This window comes from Kwoniella shandongensis, chromosome 3, assembly GCF_008629635.2.
Source record: "Kwoniella shandongensis chromosome 3, complete sequence".
In the NCBI taxonomy this organism is placed as follows: domain Eukaryota; kingdom Fungi; phylum Basidiomycota; class Tremellomycetes; order Tremellales; family Cryptococcaceae; genus Kwoniella; species Kwoniella shandongensis.
Genome location: NC_089289.1, coordinates 374,734 through 394,218, shown reverse-complemented (window position 1 = coordinate 394,218; position 19,485 = coordinate 374,734). Strand labels below are relative to the sequence as shown.

At 49.6% G+C, this 19,485-nt stretch overlaps 8 protein-coding genes across 8 annotated transcripts; 4 read left to right on the top strand and 4 right to left on the bottom strand.

Moving 5' to 3' along the window:
* Positions 1-13: 13 nt before the first annotated feature.
* On the top strand, positions 14-980 carry CI109_101507 (uncharacterized protein; the record flags this gene model as incomplete). The annotated part of the gene is made up of 3 exons (XM_032003081.2): positions 14-188; positions 428-591; positions 750-980. 3 exons carry the CDS (start codon positions 14-16, stop codon positions 978-980), a joined length of 570 nt encoding a protein of 189 aa, XP_031862403.2.
* A 234-nt stretch (positions 981-1,214) lies between these two features.
* CI109_101506 (uncharacterized protein) lies at positions 1,215-3,618 on the bottom strand (the record flags this gene model as incomplete). The annotated part of the gene is made up of 5 exons (XM_032003082.1): positions 1,215-1,256; positions 1,324-2,508; positions 2,569-2,866; positions 2,946-3,457; positions 3,517-3,618. The coding sequence occupies 5 exons, from the start codon at positions 3,616-3,618 to the stop codon at positions 1,215-1,217; spliced, it is 2,139 nt and encodes a 712-aa protein (XP_031862404.1).
* A 1,773-nt stretch (positions 3,619-5,391) lies between these two features.
* On the bottom strand, positions 5,392-5,895 carry CI109_101505 (V-type proton ATPase subunit E; the record flags this gene model as incomplete). The annotated part of the gene is made up of 4 exons (XM_032003083.1): positions 5,392-5,426; positions 5,526-5,566; positions 5,648-5,695; positions 5,804-5,895. The coding sequence occupies 4 exons, from the start codon at positions 5,893-5,895 to the stop codon at positions 5,392-5,394; spliced, it is 216 nt and encodes a 71-aa protein (XP_031862405.1).
* A 188-nt stretch (positions 5,896-6,083) lies between these two features.
* On the top strand, positions 6,084-9,412 carry CI109_101504 (uncharacterized protein; the record flags this gene model as incomplete). The annotated part of the gene is made up of 2 exons (XM_032003084.2): positions 6,084-6,577; positions 6,691-9,412. 2 exons carry the CDS (start codon positions 6,084-6,086, stop codon positions 9,410-9,412), a joined length of 3,216 nt encoding a protein of 1,071 aa, XP_031862406.2.
* A 182-nt stretch (positions 9,413-9,594) lies between these two features.
* On the bottom strand, positions 9,595-11,347 carry CI109_101503 (uncharacterized protein; the record flags this gene model as incomplete). Its single annotated transcript, XM_032003085.1, has 7 exons — positions 9,595-9,899; positions 9,961-10,013; positions 10,093-10,298; positions 10,573-10,847; positions 11,064-11,080; positions 11,142-11,191; positions 11,297-11,347. The coding sequence occupies 7 exons, from the start codon at positions 11,345-11,347 to the stop codon at positions 9,595-9,597; spliced, it is 957 nt and encodes a 318-aa protein (XP_031862407.1).
* A 477-nt stretch (positions 11,348-11,824) lies between these two features.
* On the bottom strand, positions 11,825-14,410 carry CI109_101502 (uncharacterized protein; the record flags this gene model as incomplete). The annotated part of the gene is made up of 8 exons (XM_032003086.2): positions 11,825-11,880; positions 11,940-12,605; positions 12,664-12,955; positions 13,012-13,214; positions 13,270-13,320; positions 13,377-13,741; positions 13,902-14,211; positions 14,296-14,410. The coding sequence occupies 8 exons, from the start codon at positions 14,408-14,410 to the stop codon at positions 11,825-11,827; spliced, it is 2,058 nt and encodes a 685-aa protein (XP_031862408.2).
* Positions 14,411-15,345: 935 nt separating this feature from the next.
* CI109_101501 (uncharacterized protein) lies at positions 15,346-16,385 on the top strand (the record flags this gene model as incomplete). The annotated part of the gene is made up of 4 exons (XM_032003087.1): positions 15,346-15,484; positions 15,561-15,609; positions 15,675-15,765; positions 15,864-16,385. 4 exons carry the CDS (start codon positions 15,346-15,348, stop codon positions 16,383-16,385), a joined length of 801 nt encoding a protein of 266 aa, XP_031862409.1.
* Positions 16,386-16,616: 231 nt separating this feature from the next.
* Positions 16,617-18,554, top strand: CI109_101500 (uncharacterized protein; the record flags this gene model as incomplete). Its single annotated transcript, XM_032003088.1, has 3 exons — positions 16,617-16,963; positions 17,049-17,590; positions 17,662-18,554. The coding sequence occupies 3 exons, from the start codon at positions 16,617-16,619 to the stop codon at positions 18,552-18,554; spliced, it is 1,782 nt and encodes a 593-aa protein (XP_031862410.1).
* Between the last annotated feature and the right edge of the window lie 931 nt (positions 18,555-19,485).

Sequence of the window (19,485 nt, the reverse complement as noted above, 5' to 3'; positions counted from 1 at the left end):
ATCCCCAAGCAAGATGATATTCTCATCACCACTCTTCGTACTCCTCCAACCTATACTTCTGTGCTTGTTCCTCCCTTTCACTCTCACCTTTGTCAAAGCCGCTACGACGAACGAAGAATGTGTGGACAATTGTTCTATATGGTCGGTGAAGTTGGGATATTGTAGAGGCGTCTATCCATATACACCAGGTGAGTGCATCACTGTGCATACAGTATCTCTACTCGACGAAGCATAATCGCCGTTTGGTGAGATTCTGTGGCTGACGTTATTGGCCAACGACTGCTCGTTCTACTGTTAAACTTCGATTTCCATCTTCGCTCTGCCCTCATATCATATCCACCTGCTCTGCCTCTTCCTCGCTTCCTGTCTTCGCCCCCTTTCGCACGTTGCATGCTCCGCTCGGTGACATCGTAATCGCCCGGTATAGCTCTGCAAACCAACGAGACGTACACCAACGAATTCCTCCAATGTCTGTGCCAAGGTCAAGGTGCCACGGACCGACTCGAAAGTGAGAACAACAACATGACGTATGCCGCTTCATTCTGCATGGGATGTGATTCGACACCCAAAGAAGTCAAGGCGAACTTGGGAGTGAGTAGTGCTTCCTTTCATGCACACATACCAAACATGATCATGATTATAATCAGATCCATCTTATGTCTTGCAATGCGTGCATGGAAATACTTTTTATGACTTGTGGCATGGGGTGAAGTGAAGCGTTCTGCTGACTCGTTGCTGCGTATACGTAGGATTTGCTCGATTTGTGTGCTGTACAAGCTGCGAATGGGACAGCTGGAAATGCCACCACTTTCACTCCTTTCGGATACGATACGTCCCAACATGCGTCTTCGAACGGATCGACCACAAGTGGATCACAACGTTCGTCTTTCATCGGAAGCGAGATAGGCATGAGTGGGATTGGGATGTTGTTAGTGGGGCTGGCTGGATGGTTAGGCTTGAGTTTGGTGACTCTGGGTTGAGAGTGGTGCGTTTGACGGAAGAAATGAACGTAGTGAGAATGGACGATAAGAAGCATAACATGTGTAGATCAATCTGCGCCCGATAAATTATGTATATATTGTAGAATTCCAGGCAAGAGTGGCACCATGTAGAACGATCATGAGTCATGATACTGCATGACATGGGGTGTTCCCCGAAAAACATCAATGGGAAGCCATCGATACAACGTTGTTTATAGTATGAGTATTCCATCATCAAAATGTGAGAATGTGATAATTGCCATCCGGTTTGCCGTGCTACATGATATCATCACCGTTAACAAAAGCAGAAGTGGCGTTCAATCCTGCGATCCAGTGCACTTACGAAATGCAGCACGATCCATCTCCCATCACATTCCGGATTAAACTGTTTCTGAGCCATCGCATCCCCAATATCATCATCCGGACGAGTCAAGAGCACCTGATGGAAATCCCTATGCAGACTCAGCTCGTTCAGGACCTGCTCATGAACCGGAGGGGCAGATTTGTGCCCGTTCGCACGACCGCCGTTGGTCGTCGAGCCGCCATCCTCGTGTTCGTGATCGTGTCCGTCGATATCGAATCCTTCCATGGGAAGTAAATCGGTTTGCCTGCCCTTTCCCTCGACTTTCACACCTTCGACCCGCTTCGATCCTTCCAGCTCGAGTAATTCCGGTGGGGCCGACGGACATTCGGGTGCGATCTCACAGGGAACGACCGAAGTGGACAAGGATTCGAGCTCCGCTGGATCAGATGGAGGAAGTCGATTTGACGGTGCGAAATCTCGGGTGGAAAACTCGTGTACCGTCTCATGATCGCCCCACGGTCGGAAAAGGTTCCCTTGTCCACAAGGCCACCAGCTAAAAGCTCGTGCACCAATGATCGACGGCGTGTCAGGTAGTTGTTCGGCCGAAATTTGAGCGCTACTCGTCCATTCGGACCATTCGAACGTCTTCGCCTTTTCCGGGATAATGCTAAGCTGTCGAGCCAACGCCAGAATATCTCGACGGAATCGTGAATATTCGAGATACCAGTAGAACGACGGTCGATATTCACCTCGACCGTGACTTGGCTTCATCGTGCCGTGTATCTGCACCACAAAGATGTTTCGAGAAGACTCGGCAATCGGGGTGAGGTGTGTTGTAGTTGTGAGAAATCCCGTCCACACATCGACAAGTGGTTCACCATCTTGCAGCGGATGTGAGTCAGCATCGAATATGCGTCGTGGATTTGGTAATAGGTGTGAACATAGCGGCATAAATGGTGTATTTTCGAGGAGCTTGGTGGTCAGCACTGTACCGTCCGGCAAACTGAGAAGTGTATCCGCGTCGACCGGTTTCCGTTCAGAGGCGAGCGAGATTCGACTTGGAAATGCGTATGTGTCGAGCGAGCATTGATGTGACATGAAAAACTCTGGGGGATGTTCTTTGGGAACAAGTTTCCGCCGCCGGATCAACATGAGGACATCACTTGCGAGCAGCCCAAAGCCGAATGCGGGCTTCTCGGGCTCATCATGGACATACGATAATCCCTGTGCCCAATGTCAGTGCATTGCTTGGCTTGGAAGAGACCGATAATTGAAAGCACTGACGCCTAGGAAGCAGCCTGTTTTCCAGTCAACCAACATCACGAAGATTTTGTTGTCTTCGGGACGCCTGATATTGATGACCACCTTGCCACTAGGATAGACCTTGTATCTCACGTTGTCCAACTCTTTCTTAGGCGAAAGAAACGGGATGTCGATGTAAGGCCATCTGGCTGCAGGATGTTGTACGGCGGATGTCCGGTGTGATGATTGGTCTGAGGAGGTTTCATCGGGTCTGAGCTGGAAGAAGTGAATCCGTTCACATTCGCGCGACTTTGAGGAGTTCTTTGAAGCAGGTACAGAGCTGTATATATCACCATCGCAAAACGTCAGCGTCAATTTCTACGCTGCAGGGATATGCAGAACAAATTGAATGTACTTACTCGATTTGGAGTACCGCCATCAGGTTATCCGGTACGCATACTTCTAGATACCTCTCACAACCTTGCAGCTTATGATCTATCCTCCATCCTGTCAAATTCCCTGGTATTGCGGTATCTCCATCGTCTGAAGAATTCCCATTCCCATTGGAATGTGGTCGACTCCTCTTTCCCAAGTGTACCTCTTCATTTTTCTTGTCCTTTCTTTCTTCCTCCAATTCTGGTTCGGGGAGTTTCCAAACGCTCCATCCTGTACTTTCCGTCTTCTCGCCACCTTCCGCCAAGATCAGATAACCCCCGTTGACTTGTAAGAACTGACTATTCGGTCTATGGAAACATCGTATTTCTTTTGGACGGAAAGCGACCAATCGTCGTTCCGTCTCGAGTATCTCTTCTCTCTCCTCGGCGGCGGTTGTGAAGGATCGGGACGATGGAGGTGCCACAAGTTGGTATTGAAGGAGGATGACACGGAGTCGAGCGGATGTGTCAATCAACTGTCGAAAGTGTTTGCTGACCTGTGAGAGAGATAAGTAATGAGCATCGATGGTAAGAGATTGTCCAATTCAAGACTCACACGACGGAGAAAGACCAGATCTTGGCCTTGAAGATGACTGAGGATATTGACCAAAACGTCCTGAAGACCAGGATCCACGAAGACGTCATTCAACGCGGTCATAGCTTGTGTGAAGTAGGTCTGAGGGTGTTCCAAGCGTCAAGAGTGTGATGAGGAAGAGAGAGAGAGGGAGAGAACCTGAAACGAGAAGACGCCATGTCTATGAGAGTTATGACCAATCCATTGTACCCCATACATCTCATCTCAATACAGTAGCATATCCCGCACCATAACAAAAGTTACTAATAGTGGTGTCTCATATGATATCACTGATTATTTCATGACGTATACCACGTGGTTGGTATCAGTCTGTACAGGGTGCTTGATTGGGCCACTGACCGATCGCCAAGCTAGATAGATCCCGCCGAAAGTCACATGATCAATCTTGTCTGTGCTCGAAGGAGATCCTATGAGAGCATGCATGGCGAGAGGGGGATGCATGGTTGTAACTACGGACGAATTGACAGTCTACTGTTCAGAAGCAAGGAACGTGTAAGAAGAAGTTCTCCCGTCTACGCTGGATGGTTCCAATTGTAACCACATACACCGTATGGGCCACAAACTGAGTGGTGAAGTGGAACAACGATTTCGCCTCATGGTGAATAACACGAGCAGACATATCTTGTATACTGTATCGCATCCGCTTGTCAGAAAAGGTCGACCACCTGAGTTGCAGAGGTCCAAGTGAATCGAAAATTGTTGGGATCATCGACGCCTGAAAGAATCACTTTCCGCCTCTTGTGGGAGCGGTACCATTCCTCCACGTGATGGGTTAAACGGTTTGTGGCGAGAGTTTGCAGGAGCATCGCAAAGGAGCATGAACGTATCACATATGGACTCGAGTACACCAAGATGACTATCGTGACAGAGGGATAGCTCTGAAGAAGGGAACACGTGGAACTCAATTGCGATCCCCAAGCGCGATGATACCATGAAGGCGTGCACATTGCATTCTCGAGATTGCTAAACGGAACAGTCCGCCCAAAGGCCTGGAAATGAGAATATAAGGAATATTGTGATTATAGGAGCCTTCTCCTCACATCGACTCATATCGCAAGTCCTCTCCCTTTACACGTTTCCCGATACGAGCGTGTGATACACAGATGAGCTGGTCCCATGTGGTGAGGCCGATTGATCTGAAGTGATAACCAAATTGGAGCGATCGGATACGTCAAAGTCCCAAAGACGCCTATCACAGTTATACAGCGATGACCTTTGACCACGTAACCGCGGCATCGTTCCAGTTCCAATTTGAGTAAGCACAAAAGGTCAGGACAAAGCTAAAATATAGTCAGCCTAGCGCCCAAATCTGGCGGAGATCATCATTTTTCTCCCAGTTCATACCCTTAGAAGGCGAACAAGACACCGTTTGACAGAATCAAGTCGGTCGCATCGCCGTCGACGTTGCTCAGTTTCCGGTAACTTGGTTACGTGACTTCAACAATAAACAGTCAAATTTCCGTTAGAGATCTGCTTGTCAGTCATATCAAATCATATTATTAGCAGTCGGTCCCAAAATTTCCTCGGGGGGAGCAACAACTCAAACAGAGCAACGCAGCCCGCGAAAGTACCTATTATATTTCTCACTTTGTGCCATGCGCTAACGAGCGATCACTGTGCCCCACTTTCTAGATCCTCTATCTATCCCAAACCCCAAAGCGCCAATCACCCGATGACACGATTCAACCAACCAGACGCGATACCGCGATATGCGGTCGTGGGCGTAGCAAACCCGTTGAAGAAGATCGATTTTCCCAGTGGCTGACGACAAAAGTAGGAAAAAACGAGAGTATGTGCTGTACAACATGCATGTTTAATGGGGAACAGATAGGGGGACTAATATTCCGCTCTCAGATCCGATCGTCGAGGCGCTAACGAAGCGATATTGACTATCAGCAATGGCACACTCCCACGTGTTCATACTGTGTATGATATCGATGGCAAGCGCAGGAGAATGGGTAGATACGTACAAATGAGAGGATGCAGTTGTGCGAGGTAGGTGATTGCCCACCTGTATATGTCAACGTTAGTGATATTTGTGACGGATGGATGAAACTGTGTGTCGAATAAGAACTTTGATGTTAAGACTTACATGAGGTAACAACTTGTGAGAGTGAGGAGTATACTTGATCGTAGCAATCTACGATTGAACAAGAGAGCTCATCAGCATTGAGTAATCAAGTCGTAGAGATTAGAAGAGGTGGGTATAGTTTGTGGATTGAGATAAAGGAGCAGGCTTATTACTCACGTTTGGTTCTTTCCCTTTGGTAAGACGAACCATGACACAGCTCCGATAGCTGCGATGATCATACCGACAAGGACGACATGGAAGAATGTCATGATGAGATGTGCAGTCGGTCGTGTTGTTGTGCCGTAGTGGATGAAGATGTAGGAAAGGAGGAGTTGTGTTGAAGAACGAGGAGGAACGCTGGATGGTGATGCGCTGCGTTGGTGCGTCCGTTGATTGGTCACGTGATTCGTGTTCGCCACTGCAACTGTATCCAAGATTTCAGATACAACTCAACGATATGACACTATATAAATGTATTTCGTATATTGTCGTTGACGCTGTTGCAAAACCCGCCTTCATTCCCTCGCTAATCATGAGAGGTCCAACGACTGCCTCGCGGATATTGCGAAGAACGCTTTGTACGAGTTCTCGTCAGTGCGAACTACAGCGCGATCTCTCTTTACCGGGTCCATCAAGATCTGGAACTACCAATCCATCTCGACGATCCCCACCTCCTACTCCTGACTTCGTTCTCGCAGCTTCTGCCTCTGCCTCTGCATCAAAGCGCAAACCTTCCCACTCGACTTTCGAGGCGTCACTCAACAATAAACCACCCGTGACACCTACACCCCGAGATCGAGTTCAGTTCAGTCTCGATGAAGGACAGAGTAATGATCGCAGAGCGTATTTCGCGAACGATGTAGAAGGTGAGATTGGAGAAGATTGGGGATCTGCAGAGATCGGAGATGAAGTTCCAGGATTGGAAAGTGGACGGGTTGTGGAATGTAGACGGTAAGTTTAATACGTCTTGGAATGGTGTGCTTCATTCTTTCGACTCTTCATGCACCACCCTCGTGGATGTACTCACGATGATGTTGAATAACGCTGACATATATTGCTGATAGGTCCGGTCAAACTTCCATCGGTCTGATCCTCGCCTCTATCCTAGTCACTGGTCGAACTCGACTCCTGCTCCTCCGATCATCCGGTGAAATATGGCCGATATCAACGCACGATGTCCAATTCGTCATGCCCTCTTCGCTCGTGCCCCCCTCTCTCGCCAAGGAATGCTGGTCCCCTTCCCTGCTTGCCGCATGGTCCCTTGCTTCCGAATCGAAGGCCGGTTTGGCGGACAATACGCCGCTGGACGACATGCCAAGTCAAGAGATGATGGATGCCAGACGGAAAGTCGCAATGACGTTGCGGAAAATCCATCGAGAGACGGAGAAGATGACCGGGAGATTGATGGGTGGTTCAACTTCCAAAGTTGGAGGTGTGGAGAGTGTTTGGGAGACCTGGGCACCGGAAGGAGAGGAAAGGACGAGCGTGACGGCCGTTGAAGCGGCAGAATATATCCTCAATCCAGACAGCGGTTCCTCAACAACGAATCGAGTCGAGGTCAAGCCCAATACATTACCAGCGTATGCGGCGCATGTGTTACTGATGCGTAGACCGGACCTATTCACGGCAGATCAAGGGGATATGTGGACCACTGGAACGTTCATAGTCCGAAGTCGCGCAGAACGCCATCGATTGCAAGATGTACAACGATGGGTAGAACAATACACAGCAACTTCCGATCCAGAATCAACCTTTCACTCATTCATCGAGAAAGCGAAAAAGGCAATATCCACTTCTCGCGAAATACGAGCTCAAACTATTGGCGAAGAGTTACGTGAATATCAACACTCGTTGACTGAATGGAATCGTTCTGATCTCGATATCATCTCGATTCTTTTCTCACCGCTGATCGATACTCGATCGACTCAAACTCCACCCTCGCTAGCACTTGCCATCTCGATCGCGAGACTTATCTCGCCGTATCCTGAAGAAGCGGTAGATCGCGGCGTCATCGCCCATCTATTACAGGATATGGGAATGATCCTCCCCTGGGACAGTTTGGAAATGTCCAAAAACACCGAAGCGGAAGAAAGGTCTTTCGCTATGTCCTCGTTCTCTTCTACCACAAGCAAGGGCAAGAAAGTGCGAAGCGAAGACGAGTTGTTGGAAGGGAACGAGCTGGATCATCTGAGGGAAGATTATACTTCTCACAAGGTATTTGTGATTGATGATCCGACAGCGTCAGAGTTGGATGACGGGATTGCCCTCGAGCGAATACCGGGCTCAGAGGACGTCTGGGTCCATATCCACATTGCCGATCCCACGCGATATATCCCTCCCAGTCACCCACTGGCTCAAAAAGCAAGTGTTAGAGGATCATCTCTCTATCTTCCGGAGGGCAACAAACCGCTCTTCCCCCTTGAGGTGATCATGAAGGAGTTATCACTCGGTGCGGATGTGCAGAGAGATGATGGAGCTCAAGGAACGATGACTTTCTCGGCTAGGTTGTTGAAGAGCGGTCGAGTGGAAGATCGGAAAGTGAAGATGGGTTGGATCAAGAAACCGAGAGTCATCACCTATGCTCAGGTAGACGAAGCGCTCGGTGTTCCCGCAATCAAGAGTCTACGACCATTCGGCGCCCTCTCCTCGTCGTTGTCCTCCTCCTCTGCGACACCTGTAAAAGCGAAGAACGAAATCTCTTCCGATGACTTGGAAGATCTTAAGACGTTGTATACGATGGCACAAGCTCATCGAGCGAGACGATTCTCCACTGCAGGCTTAGAATGGTCCCTCCCTTCCGCTAGCACCTCCTTCCTCCGCTCGCCTCCAGCTCCATCACCAAATCTCTTCGACGTTTCTCACCTCCCAACCTCGCCCCAACTCTTCACCGGATCCTTACAACTTGATTATCGTGTCAATGCACCTGCATCACCTGTACTTAACTCAGCCAACCTAGTTGCCGAATACATGATTCTCGCCGGTCGATTGGCCGCCTCATTCTGTACCGACCATTCTATCCCTATCGTCTATCGAGGTTCTGCCGCACCCAAACCCATCTCGTCAAGTATCTCGACCACACTGGAACACCTCCTCGCGGCCCGACAAGAAGGGACAGGGATGATCGACCCTTATAAGATGTTGGAACCGGGATGGTATAGACCTGCAGGCTACATCAGCTTAGCCCCTTCTCCACATTGGATAATGGGATTCGACGATACCGAACCTCATCAAGTGAAAGGATATGTGAGAGCGACATCGCCTTTGAGGCGATATGACGATATGTTGGTCCATTGGCAAATCAAGTCGTATCTCGCTAAGGAAGCGGGTGAAACCGAGTACGGGACCAAGATGATAGAGAAAGAGGAGGTGGCGAGATTGGTGAAAAGGTCGGATGAAGGTGTGAAACGAGCAAAGAGAGCAGGGATCAATGCTCAGAAATTCTGGCAAGCAAGAGCGATTCAACAGCGTTTCGTCATCGGAGGACAAGGTCATCATCCTTCCGCGACCGCGGCCGCAAGCGCATCAACGCATATCAACGATGATGACTTTGTCGATCTTCAAAAGGAGATGATAGCGCGTATCGCAGGACCGAGCGAGAGTGCGCCAACCCTAGCGGGGGAAATGACACCCATCATAGTCGAGAATTTAGGTATGGTAGGGAAGATGATACACACATCTTCGGCTTCGGCCACGAAGGAATGGAAAGTTGGAGAAGAGGTCAAAGTGAGATTGGATAAAGTGGTCAGTTGGCCAAATCCACATTTCCAATTGAAGTTGGTAGAATGAGTAAGGACGTAAGAGGGATCGTTTTGGCGGGGACGAAAGACACTCTTTAACACATCTCTACATTGTTGCATGGTTACCATTAACACACACATCTCATGTGATCATATGCATCTGCACCAGACCCCATCACTCTGTAGGATCTGCCAACTATACATGAATATCTTGCACTTCACCGTCACGCCCTAGAAGCCCATTCTTATAGGAGGCGGAGGGGGCGGTGGCGCACCACCTTGTTGTCCAGGCGCAGCAACAGGCGTTTGGTATCCCATCCCATTTGCCATGGGGAACCCTGCAGGTGGCGGTGGAGCATATCCATTTGCCTGTGGTGGATAACCAGGGTAGACGGGTTGTTGTCCAGCGACAGATTGTGGTTGGTAGACTGGGACACCGGGAGGAGGAGGAGGAGGGGCATACGAAGGCATGCCGGTGGGTATGGGGGGAGCGCCGGGGCCACCGGTACTGCCGGTAAGTGCTCCAGCAAATTGGCCTATACCAGGTGAATCATATCAGCAATGAAACGGAATGTGGCAGGTAAGAAGCTGACATACCTTGGTAGGTGTATGCTGGACCTGTCGAGGCTCCTGGTATAAGTTGTCGTTTCCTACACGAGTAAAGCACGTCAGCAACGAACCGCATACATTGGAACCTTGGTTGTCAGTCATGCGAAGGACCCCACTCACTTGGCTTGCGCTGCCAGCAATCTCTCCGCTTGACTACCATGTCTCTCTCCCTTTCCATCCTTCTTGAACGCATATTGTACCGTGATCTGTTTCCCACCAAAGAACTGTCCGTTCATATTTTCAATAGCCATATCGGCAGCTTCGAAATCGTGATAAGCAATGAAGGCGTATCCTTTTGATTCGCCCGTTGTTGGGTCTCGTGCGAGCTGCAAGGGGGGGGGGGGGGAGGGGGTCAGTCAGCCAGACGGTCGAAGTCAAAGTCAACCAGAAATGACAGGGACGAAATGAGCAAGCCAATATGAGAATGGCAGGTGCAGAAGGCAAGACGCGATCCGGAGGGATGAGGGCAGATGACGACACGACGTTGATCACAACGACAAGAAGAAGGGTAGAGGTCTGGCCAACAGCTCACACCGCACAACACAAAACATAGAGCAAAGGGGGACAGCCAAACCACAAACGCGACCGCTCCCGACTCACCTTTGGTTGATCCGCGATCTGTCCAAACGTACTAAACGTATCATACAACGTATTCTCATCTACATTCGGATCCAAACTTCCCACAAACAAGTTCGCGCCCACATCCAACTGTTTCTTATCGTACGAAGCCTTGTTGACTCGGATCGGTTTACCGTATAATTTGATCTGGTTCATTATTTTGACGGCGTATTCGGCATCTTGTTCAGCCATGAATTCGCAGAAACCGAAGCCTTGGTGGTTCATAGAGATTCGATCTTTGGGCAGAAAGACATTGGCTGTGGGATGGAGAGAGGAGGGGAGGGTGGTCAGTCCAGTTTATTTTATACAGCTTAGCGTAGGACATGGGGGGTGTTGAGAGGCAGAATGAGGGTAACGATGAGGGAAAGGATGCCAGAGCAGCAAGACCAGCTCATTCCACAGCAGGACAAGGTCTTTCACTGCTTCAACAGCGTTTGAGTGGTGAGGAGAAAGCGAATAGAAGGTGAACGTACAGACAGGGCCCGCTTGTCTATCACAAATACAAAATCAGCAACCAGCTCCTATCAAGTCCGTCTCAAGACAACACTCACAACATCAACTCCCAGACCAGAGCATCCGTACATCTCTCATCGAGGTTACCCTAAACGATTGTCAGCTTTGTCCCTTCCCTTTCGTGACTTTCTTCAAGCCTGATCCCTGTTCATTGCGTCGTTCGTCTGAGATATAGCTACAAGTGAAGACTCACAAGATACACCGTCGCTTCTTGATTTCTATCTTGTTCCGCTTTGTTCTGCATCTTTTCCACTCTTCTCTCTCAGTCGTATAAGTTCCGTCAAATAGGTCGGGGATTCCCTAATCCTGTATTGATATGTAGTGCCAAGCTTTGTGATGTACGAACGTTGATAGATGGTTGTAAGTGATAGAGAAAGTGGAATGTTCAGTTGTCCACTCAAGAATCAAAGGTGAAGGAAGTCGAGACGACGGAATCAAATTCGCCTGTTTTGGCTCATTTCGGTGGCAACACGATCTATACTCATCTTGAAACGATGGATGAATGGTACATCTTCATAACTATATTACGCTACGTGAAGAAATCGTTTCAGGCCAGAGATTAGGGAACTTGGGTATACACGAAAACCAAAACTATCAAACGTCACTCTCACACAATTACCATCTCTAGCTCACGGGACACAGACGACTGAGATCCGATTAGGGGTAGACAGCCTGTACAACGTGATGTTAGTTATTTCATGACCGCCCTCAGTGCGCGCGATTAACTCACCTTAATCCTCTCTTGGTAGGTATCCTCGATGATCTTTCTTTGCAGCTCTGTGGGACCGATCGCATCAGGAAGAGCTCCATGCCACACGACGACAAGAGGAACTCACTCTGCGCAGCAGTCAAGAATCCGGTCTCGGGCGTCCACTCGTCCGCAGTCAAAACGATTGACTCCAACAACTCCATACCCTTCAATCCAGCCTTCCTGGCCACAGCGTTCAGCTCCTTCAACGCCGCTTCGACAGCCTGATCATCCCTGCAGAGATGCTCCAAGTCCTCTCCGTCTCCGAGTCCGTTCTTCTTCGCAAAGGCTGGGAAGTTGACAGGGTGCGCAACGACGACCATCATTGGTTGGTTGTGTTCACCGTTGGCGATGATGGCACCGTTGGCAACAAGAGGACAGGACTTGTAAATCGATTCGAGGTACTCGACAGCGATGTATTCTCCTCCAGAGAGCTTGACCAAGTTCTTGAGACGGTCGATGATCGAGAGTGTTCCGTCCTTGTTCCACTGTCCAACGTCACCGGTTCGGAACCATCCATCGGCGGTGAAAGCTTCCTTGTCAAGGTCGGGTCGCTTGTAGTAACCCTTGAAGATGGCAGGCCCTCGGATGAGGATCTCTCCTTGAGGCAAGGTGTTGGTGGAGAAGTAACCGGCGTCAGGAGCGTCAATGAGCTTGATCTCAGCAGCAGGGACGGGTCCACCGGCAACACCGTACTGCATCCACCCAGGGTTCAAGATGGCAGCCATGGCGGTGGATTCAGTGAGACCGTAGCCTGAAGTCGGATAGTCCGTCAGCTTGACAGTAGGACACAAATGCTGATATGAACTGACCCTGAATCATGGTGACCAAAGCGTTACACAAGAACGATTGTGTGCTCTTTGAAACAGCACCCCCACCGTTGAACATGATCTTCAATCGTCCACCAGTCTGGGCCCGGACGGCGTTAAACACGACAGTGTCGGTGAGACCAGCGACGAAGGGAATCGAGTAGTTGGTAGCAGCCTGCTTGGCCTTGAGCGCAAAGTTGAAGACCGATTTCTTGGCAGCACCAGCTTGGTCGACCTTGGTGAGGATACCTTTTCGGATAAGCTCCCAAACAGCAGGAACGCCGACAAGAATGGTCTGTTGGAACGCATCAGCACCGTTTCTGATTTGAAACAGGGAATTAATGTACATACTGGTCGGAACTCGGCAATGTCACCCTTACATTCCCTCACACTAGCATCAGTCAAGGTCTTCACTCGACCGTAACCGATAGGGAGACCTGCAAAGATGAAAGAGTTCTCGACGACGAATTCCAGAATATGGGCGAGAGGAAGGAAGGCGAGATAGGCATCTTTGGGCGTGAGGAATTCGTAGAGGAGTTGCCAGACGGATGCGACTACAAAGGAAGGCGGTCAGCGAGGGTACAGGTAACGGTGGGTAAACCAGCTTACTGGCTGCGACAACGTTGCCGTGAGTGAGAAGAACACCCTTTGGTGTACCAGCTGTAATCGAATGTCAGCAAAGGCGGTCTCCCCTGGACGCGAGACAGAGTGCTCACTAGATCCACTGGTGTACATGCAGCAATACACGTCTTCTCGCTTGGCAGGGATTGCCTCGACGGGCTTCTTCTTTCCAATGGCGATAACTTCTTCGAGCGAGACGATGTTCAATCCCTCCCTGACACCCTTGAGCTGCTCCAAGATCTTCTCATCCGCCTTTCCGTCGTAAACAATCAACCTAACAGTCTTGGTCTCCTCGATGATCTTGGTGAGTGTGCCGAGGAGATCGGCATTGGTGAACATTCCTCGGACCTCGGTCTCGTTGAGCGCGTGCTTCAAACCGGAAGGACCGAGAGAGTCGTATGCAGTGGAGATGGGGACAGCGTTAAAGGCACATGCTTGGGCGACGAGCATCCAGTTCTTGCTAAAGGAGGGGTAAAAAGGAACAAACAGGTGTTAGTATTCCTTCACTAGAACAGTCGTGCAGCTTCCCAAGCGAGTTTGACTTAAGCCCAGGGAGATACAGCCCATGTATGGATTGACCTAAACGCCAAAAAAACCGAGCTGCTGAGAAGACCACTCACGAAGTCTGTCCGTAGATGTTGAAGAACTTCTCCTTCCTATCATCTTCCCCTGCCAACTCTCTCAGACCCGCTCCGATGTCCTTGACCGTCGCCAAAGCCTCGTCGTAGGTGATCCACGCGTATGGTGAGAGCTTGAAGTAACTCCATTTCTTCATCTCCTTGGTCTCTTTTCCGCCGACTCGTTTCGTGACCTCCTTTTCCTCGGTGATGGTCTTGACGATATCACGGGAGGCGAAACCTTTCTTGGAGCCGTGGGTCTTGGAAGCGTAGAGCATTACATCGTGAACGGTATCAATACCAGGTGCGGGTTCTAAAAGAGATACGTCCGTCTGTCAGCTATGTACGTTTAGGGATGAGGTTGATGTGTACACAGTTGGCCTGAGACGATACTCACGAGTTGCAAGCTCCTTTACACAATATGATCGTCTCGCTCTTGTCTCTCCCTCCGGTTTAGGCTTATCCGCATCGACCTCCCATGACGCCAACTCCTTGTTCTTTCTAGGTGCCATCGTATGTTATGTATGTAAAAGGGTGTTGATGGTGGTGGTGGCAAAAGGGTGAATAAGGAAAGTGATGATTGATGGACGAAGTTGATAATAAATGTAGACCAGCAAAGGCAAGGGATGGCTGCTTGCCCGTGGGATGTGTGCCGTTAACTCGGGTTGACGATGACGCACCCTTTTGTAATCAGGCCTATTACAATAATAATACTGTACAAGTAATTTCCCCTTTCCCTTCTGTTTCTGTTTCTGGTGGCTTTAGCTTGGAATTGCTTGTGCTTTCAAAGCCAAGATTATCAGTCGATCCCGTGACTAAAGCTCGGACACATGCATTACCCGGGATGTCCATCTACATCCCACAGCTTTACTATCTATGCTTATTCAACACGATCGATACCACTATCACGGTGCATGAGCATACATATTATATTGGTTCTTTACATATATATACCACTCGTCACGATTCTGCCAAAACCCCCCATCCCCACCATTTTCAGGAACAGGGAACAGGGAACGGAGCGCGGTCAATCCCCCCATCAACATCTCGATCACTCACTCGCTTCGAAAGGACGCTTTGACCGACGGGCAGTGCAACGGGTGGAATTGATCGAGAAATCGACCACGTCGCAACGCTCTTTGCGAATACTGATGATCCTTTGTCACACCCGCCCTGGTCATCCTTTCACAAACAACCCCGTTTACACCTTTCATGCATACTGGAAAGGGATCGTTGATTGACCACGTAGCACCAACCTCATACGGTTAACAAAGTAGTGATCCGGTTCATCTTCAGATCAAAACAGCAACCAAGGTGCAATACTGACTGAAAATTGCACTGACCGGATACCCTTCTGACTACAAACCCAAGCTGACGACAAGTCACGCAGCAACCTCCGCTTCATCCTCAACTAAAAGTCGACCTCCAGAGCTGTAACAAGCACATAATGTTATCTGACATCTCACTGAGACCTTCGCTCTCCCTATCTCTCCTAGTAGGGTTGATCTCGTTCCTGGGGGTCCAAGCTCAAGACCAGGATGGTACTACCCCATACCCAGACTGGATCACCAACGACTATGACTGTGGTATGTTGGGTCGAATGTGCAACTTATCGAAACACGCATGATCAGTATACTAATGAGTTGAGTCGTGGTCTTGCAGTCATGGGATGCCTGTCCGGATTCAACGATACAATCACGACTATCCCACGGTGAGTCTGAATCTCTCTCGTCATGATATTCATACGGAAAGGGCCCTGACTTGTTTCGTCTGCAGACCCGACTTGCAGACGCAGGCGTTCTCATGTAGTTCCGGCTGTCAAGGTGTACCGATGGGTAACTATTACCAGACACTATACTACATCCAAGTAAGTTAACATGTCTTGCTACAGAAACCACATGTCCTCCGATAATCTCTTGAGTGGACATTCTGCTGCTGTATACTGACTTGCACTCGCTTTCGCAGCTCTTCTATGCCACGGGGAGTATTTACGAATGGTCCGATTCCGCTCCGGACGGCTACAAACATGCGACTTTCACTTCCGACCCCGATGCTGACGCTGCACAAAGTGCTAGTGCTGCCGAAACAGCTTGGAGCTCTGCCGACTCTAACGACGCTGCTCCGACCGGCGTTGCAGCCGTAGCTACCGATGGCGACGACGGTGATGATGCTGTCAGTGCTAGTCCCAGTGCTACTGATTCAGGTGTCTCTACTGCTGGAGGCGAAGGGTTGTTGCCTGGTGCGACGGCAAGTGTGATTGGGACGCCGGCGTCATCTACAAATGGTATAGCTCCGGCTGTAGCGGGGAATCTAACGAGCAATGGGGAGGAGATAGGTGGGAATGCGACTGGTGGAACGAACGCGACTAGTGGTGCTGGCAAGACTGTGATCGCTGGCCTTGGAGGTGGGATAGGGATGTTTAGTCTGGCAGGTGTGGTTGTTGGTCTCGCCACGACAGGTCTGAGTGGTCTATGGGTGGGTTTGTAGAAAGCACATACCCTTGTATCGCCATCCTTAGATATGTTCGAGCAACCGTCGTGACTTGATGTATACCCATTGATCTGATCTACAAGCCAACATCACCGCCACACCCTAACCGTTCTTCGCGCGGTGGAGGTAATTCGCCCCGTCGTAATGTTATTTCGACCAACTTGTTGTATCACCAGTTGCTCTGTTCTGCCCTAAGTGCAGAATGAACAACGACCTCTCTAGCGCAACATGACAGCGCTCGTAGAACATCGAGCTTTCCTATCCACTATTTTGGATCGACAGGCCTCTCGACGAAAGTTGATAGATCCCGAAACAATCTTCCCGCTCCCACCGCCCATTAGCGGTAGACCACCCCCCGGAGACGACCTATCCACAATATCCCACAACAATGTTGACAATGGCGGATCCGAATCATCGAACAGCGTTGCCGGTCCGAGCAAGACCAAGATGATGGTGGTGAATTATGTCAAGGAGGAGGAGACGATACGGAATGATTATTCAGAGTGGTATGGCGTTTCAGGTGAATTTGGAAGTAATTATGTGATGGGAGCGAGAGATCAAGAGATCTGTGAAGAGTGAGTCGGTAGCACGATACGACCTGATCGTGTAGAAAGTGTACCAACTCGAATACTGGCATGAAATACTGATACATATCACTAGATATCCCGCTTTGAAGAAATTGATGACGCTGAAATCTCAGTTGGTCGAAACTACCTCCCATCCTCCATTATATCTCCACTTATCGATACCATCACCACCTACCATCCTCTCTTCCCTCTCACCTGCACGGTTCGACGTCATCCTCATCAATCCTTTCGCCGCATTCCCTTCATCTTCATCTGCAGGGATATGGGAATCGACAGCTTCTCTGCAGATTCGACAATTGTCGTCAGATCCGGGCTTCGTCTTTCTTTGGGTTGGTAAAGGCGATGAAGATGGTTTGGAGAGGGGTAGAGAATGTTTTGCAAAATGGGGATTTAGAAGAGCGGAAGATATAGTTTGGGTCAAGACGAACAAAGCTTCTCAGACAGAAGAAGAAGAAGGTGGTGGAGGAGGAGGTGGAGGGGGATTGTTCGCGAGTCAAAAGGAACATTGCTTAATGGGGATAAGAGGGACAGTGAGGAGAAGCACGGATATGAGATTCGTGCATTGTAATGTGGATACGGACGTGCTGGTATGGGAAGAGGACGACTCAGACGCAGGTTAGTCAGCTGTAGGGTGCCGACGGTTGGATCGTTGTCGAACCGAAAGCTGATGAGGTGTATCACTACAGCGGAAGCAGCAGCCAACAAACCTTCACTACCGCCATACCTCTACACCCTTATCGAGAACTTCTGTCTCGGGACGCGCCGACTAGAGCTATTTGGTTCTACTCCTCGTCATGCGCGTCGAGGATGGGTGACAGCCGGTCTTGATCCTCTCCCGACCGAAGCGGAAATACCCACGGCCACTACCACAACGTCGACTGTACTTCCCTTTGATCCCACCACCTACCCTAGTCTACTATCGGAATCAGATGGTCGACCTATCCTCCCATATCATACGGAGATTGATTCCCTCCGTCCCAAATCACCTCAAAGGAGACCTCGGAACCTCCCGGGAGGAGCCGGTGGCGGAGGAGGGATGTCTTCTGGACGACCGTCGCCTGCCCAAACGCCAAACTTCAGACCTTCACCGCAATTTGGTCAAACGCAATCGTTCAGCTCTCAAAGCCAAGGCGGTAATGGAGGGCGGATGAGCGGTGTCAATCAACAGCAGCAACAACAGTACTTCCAACAACAACAGCAGCAGCAGATGCTTCAACAACAGCAACAACAACAAGCAATGTATGCCCAGATGATGGCTATGAATGGCGGTATGGGGATGGGGATGCCTTTGGGCATGGGTATGGGGATGATGAATCCCATGGGTATGGGTATGGGTATGCCATTCGCTGCTCAAGGCGGAGTACCTGGATTTCTGGGACAACAACCGATGGGAATGGGGATGGGGATGGGAGTGAATGGTGGGCAACCGGGTAATTGGCAGATGGGCTTTCCGAACCCTGATATGGGAATGGGAGGGTACGATGGTCAACAGCAGATTGGGCAAGGTGGATATGGACAAGGCCAAGGGCAAGGACAAGGACAAGGCGGAGGGATGGGTTGGCAGAGCGGATGGCAATGATGTGTGATTTCTGAGACGACTTGACGACCATGCATGCTTTACGACACAAAGGTCATGGGTCGATTTGGCTAACTTAAAACAAGTGTGATTCGGGCGTAACGCGAGATAATGTAACATTGAGTCCGTCCTTTCACAGGCATTAAGGTGAACAAAGGACGACGAGTACAATTCTGTAGATATATATATTACCTTACAAGTCGTCGAGAACGCGACAAACATAGCATCAACACTGTACATATCCCATCTTCTCGCAAAAGCGTGAGAATGTCCACCAACGACGATGGAAGTATCGTATCAACCTCTGACCAAATATGTATCTCTTCCCCCTCATGGGATGAGATCATCAGTACGTCGTCTTGATCTCATGTCCAAGCTATCGCGATCACTGATTTTGTTCTCACGTGGCGCTGCAGAGATCATACTCACCCTGATCATCGCCGAAATCATCATGGGTCTGATCTTCATCTGTGTTCGGTGGAAAAGACATCAAGTTGATCATAGACATGGGATCACGCATGCTGAGAAGAATTGGTTGAGGAGGAAGTTAAGAAGAAAAGGGTATAGTGAGGTAGTAGATAACGATTGATCGATGTTCAACTAGGCAGTATGCTTGATCTTCAACATCATAAGACTCATCAAAAGCATGGTCTCAGTGGGCAAGCACGATGTATCTCTTCAGACTGACAGCCCGATAGCCCCGAGAGTCGGGCTATTGTACATTGTCCATCTTCACGCCTTTGTCTGTTGATGCAGATCGAGTAACGTGTATTGTGTTCGCTCCTTTCACCCATAATCTTCGTCCTTTCATTGTCACATTATCAGGTCGTTCCAGCCGTCCTGGCGAATAGTTCCTCGAGCTTAGTTTTACTACACGTCCTTCATCTGCGATTTGGATCTACTATCCCTCCGTCATCCACCACGATGTTAGATA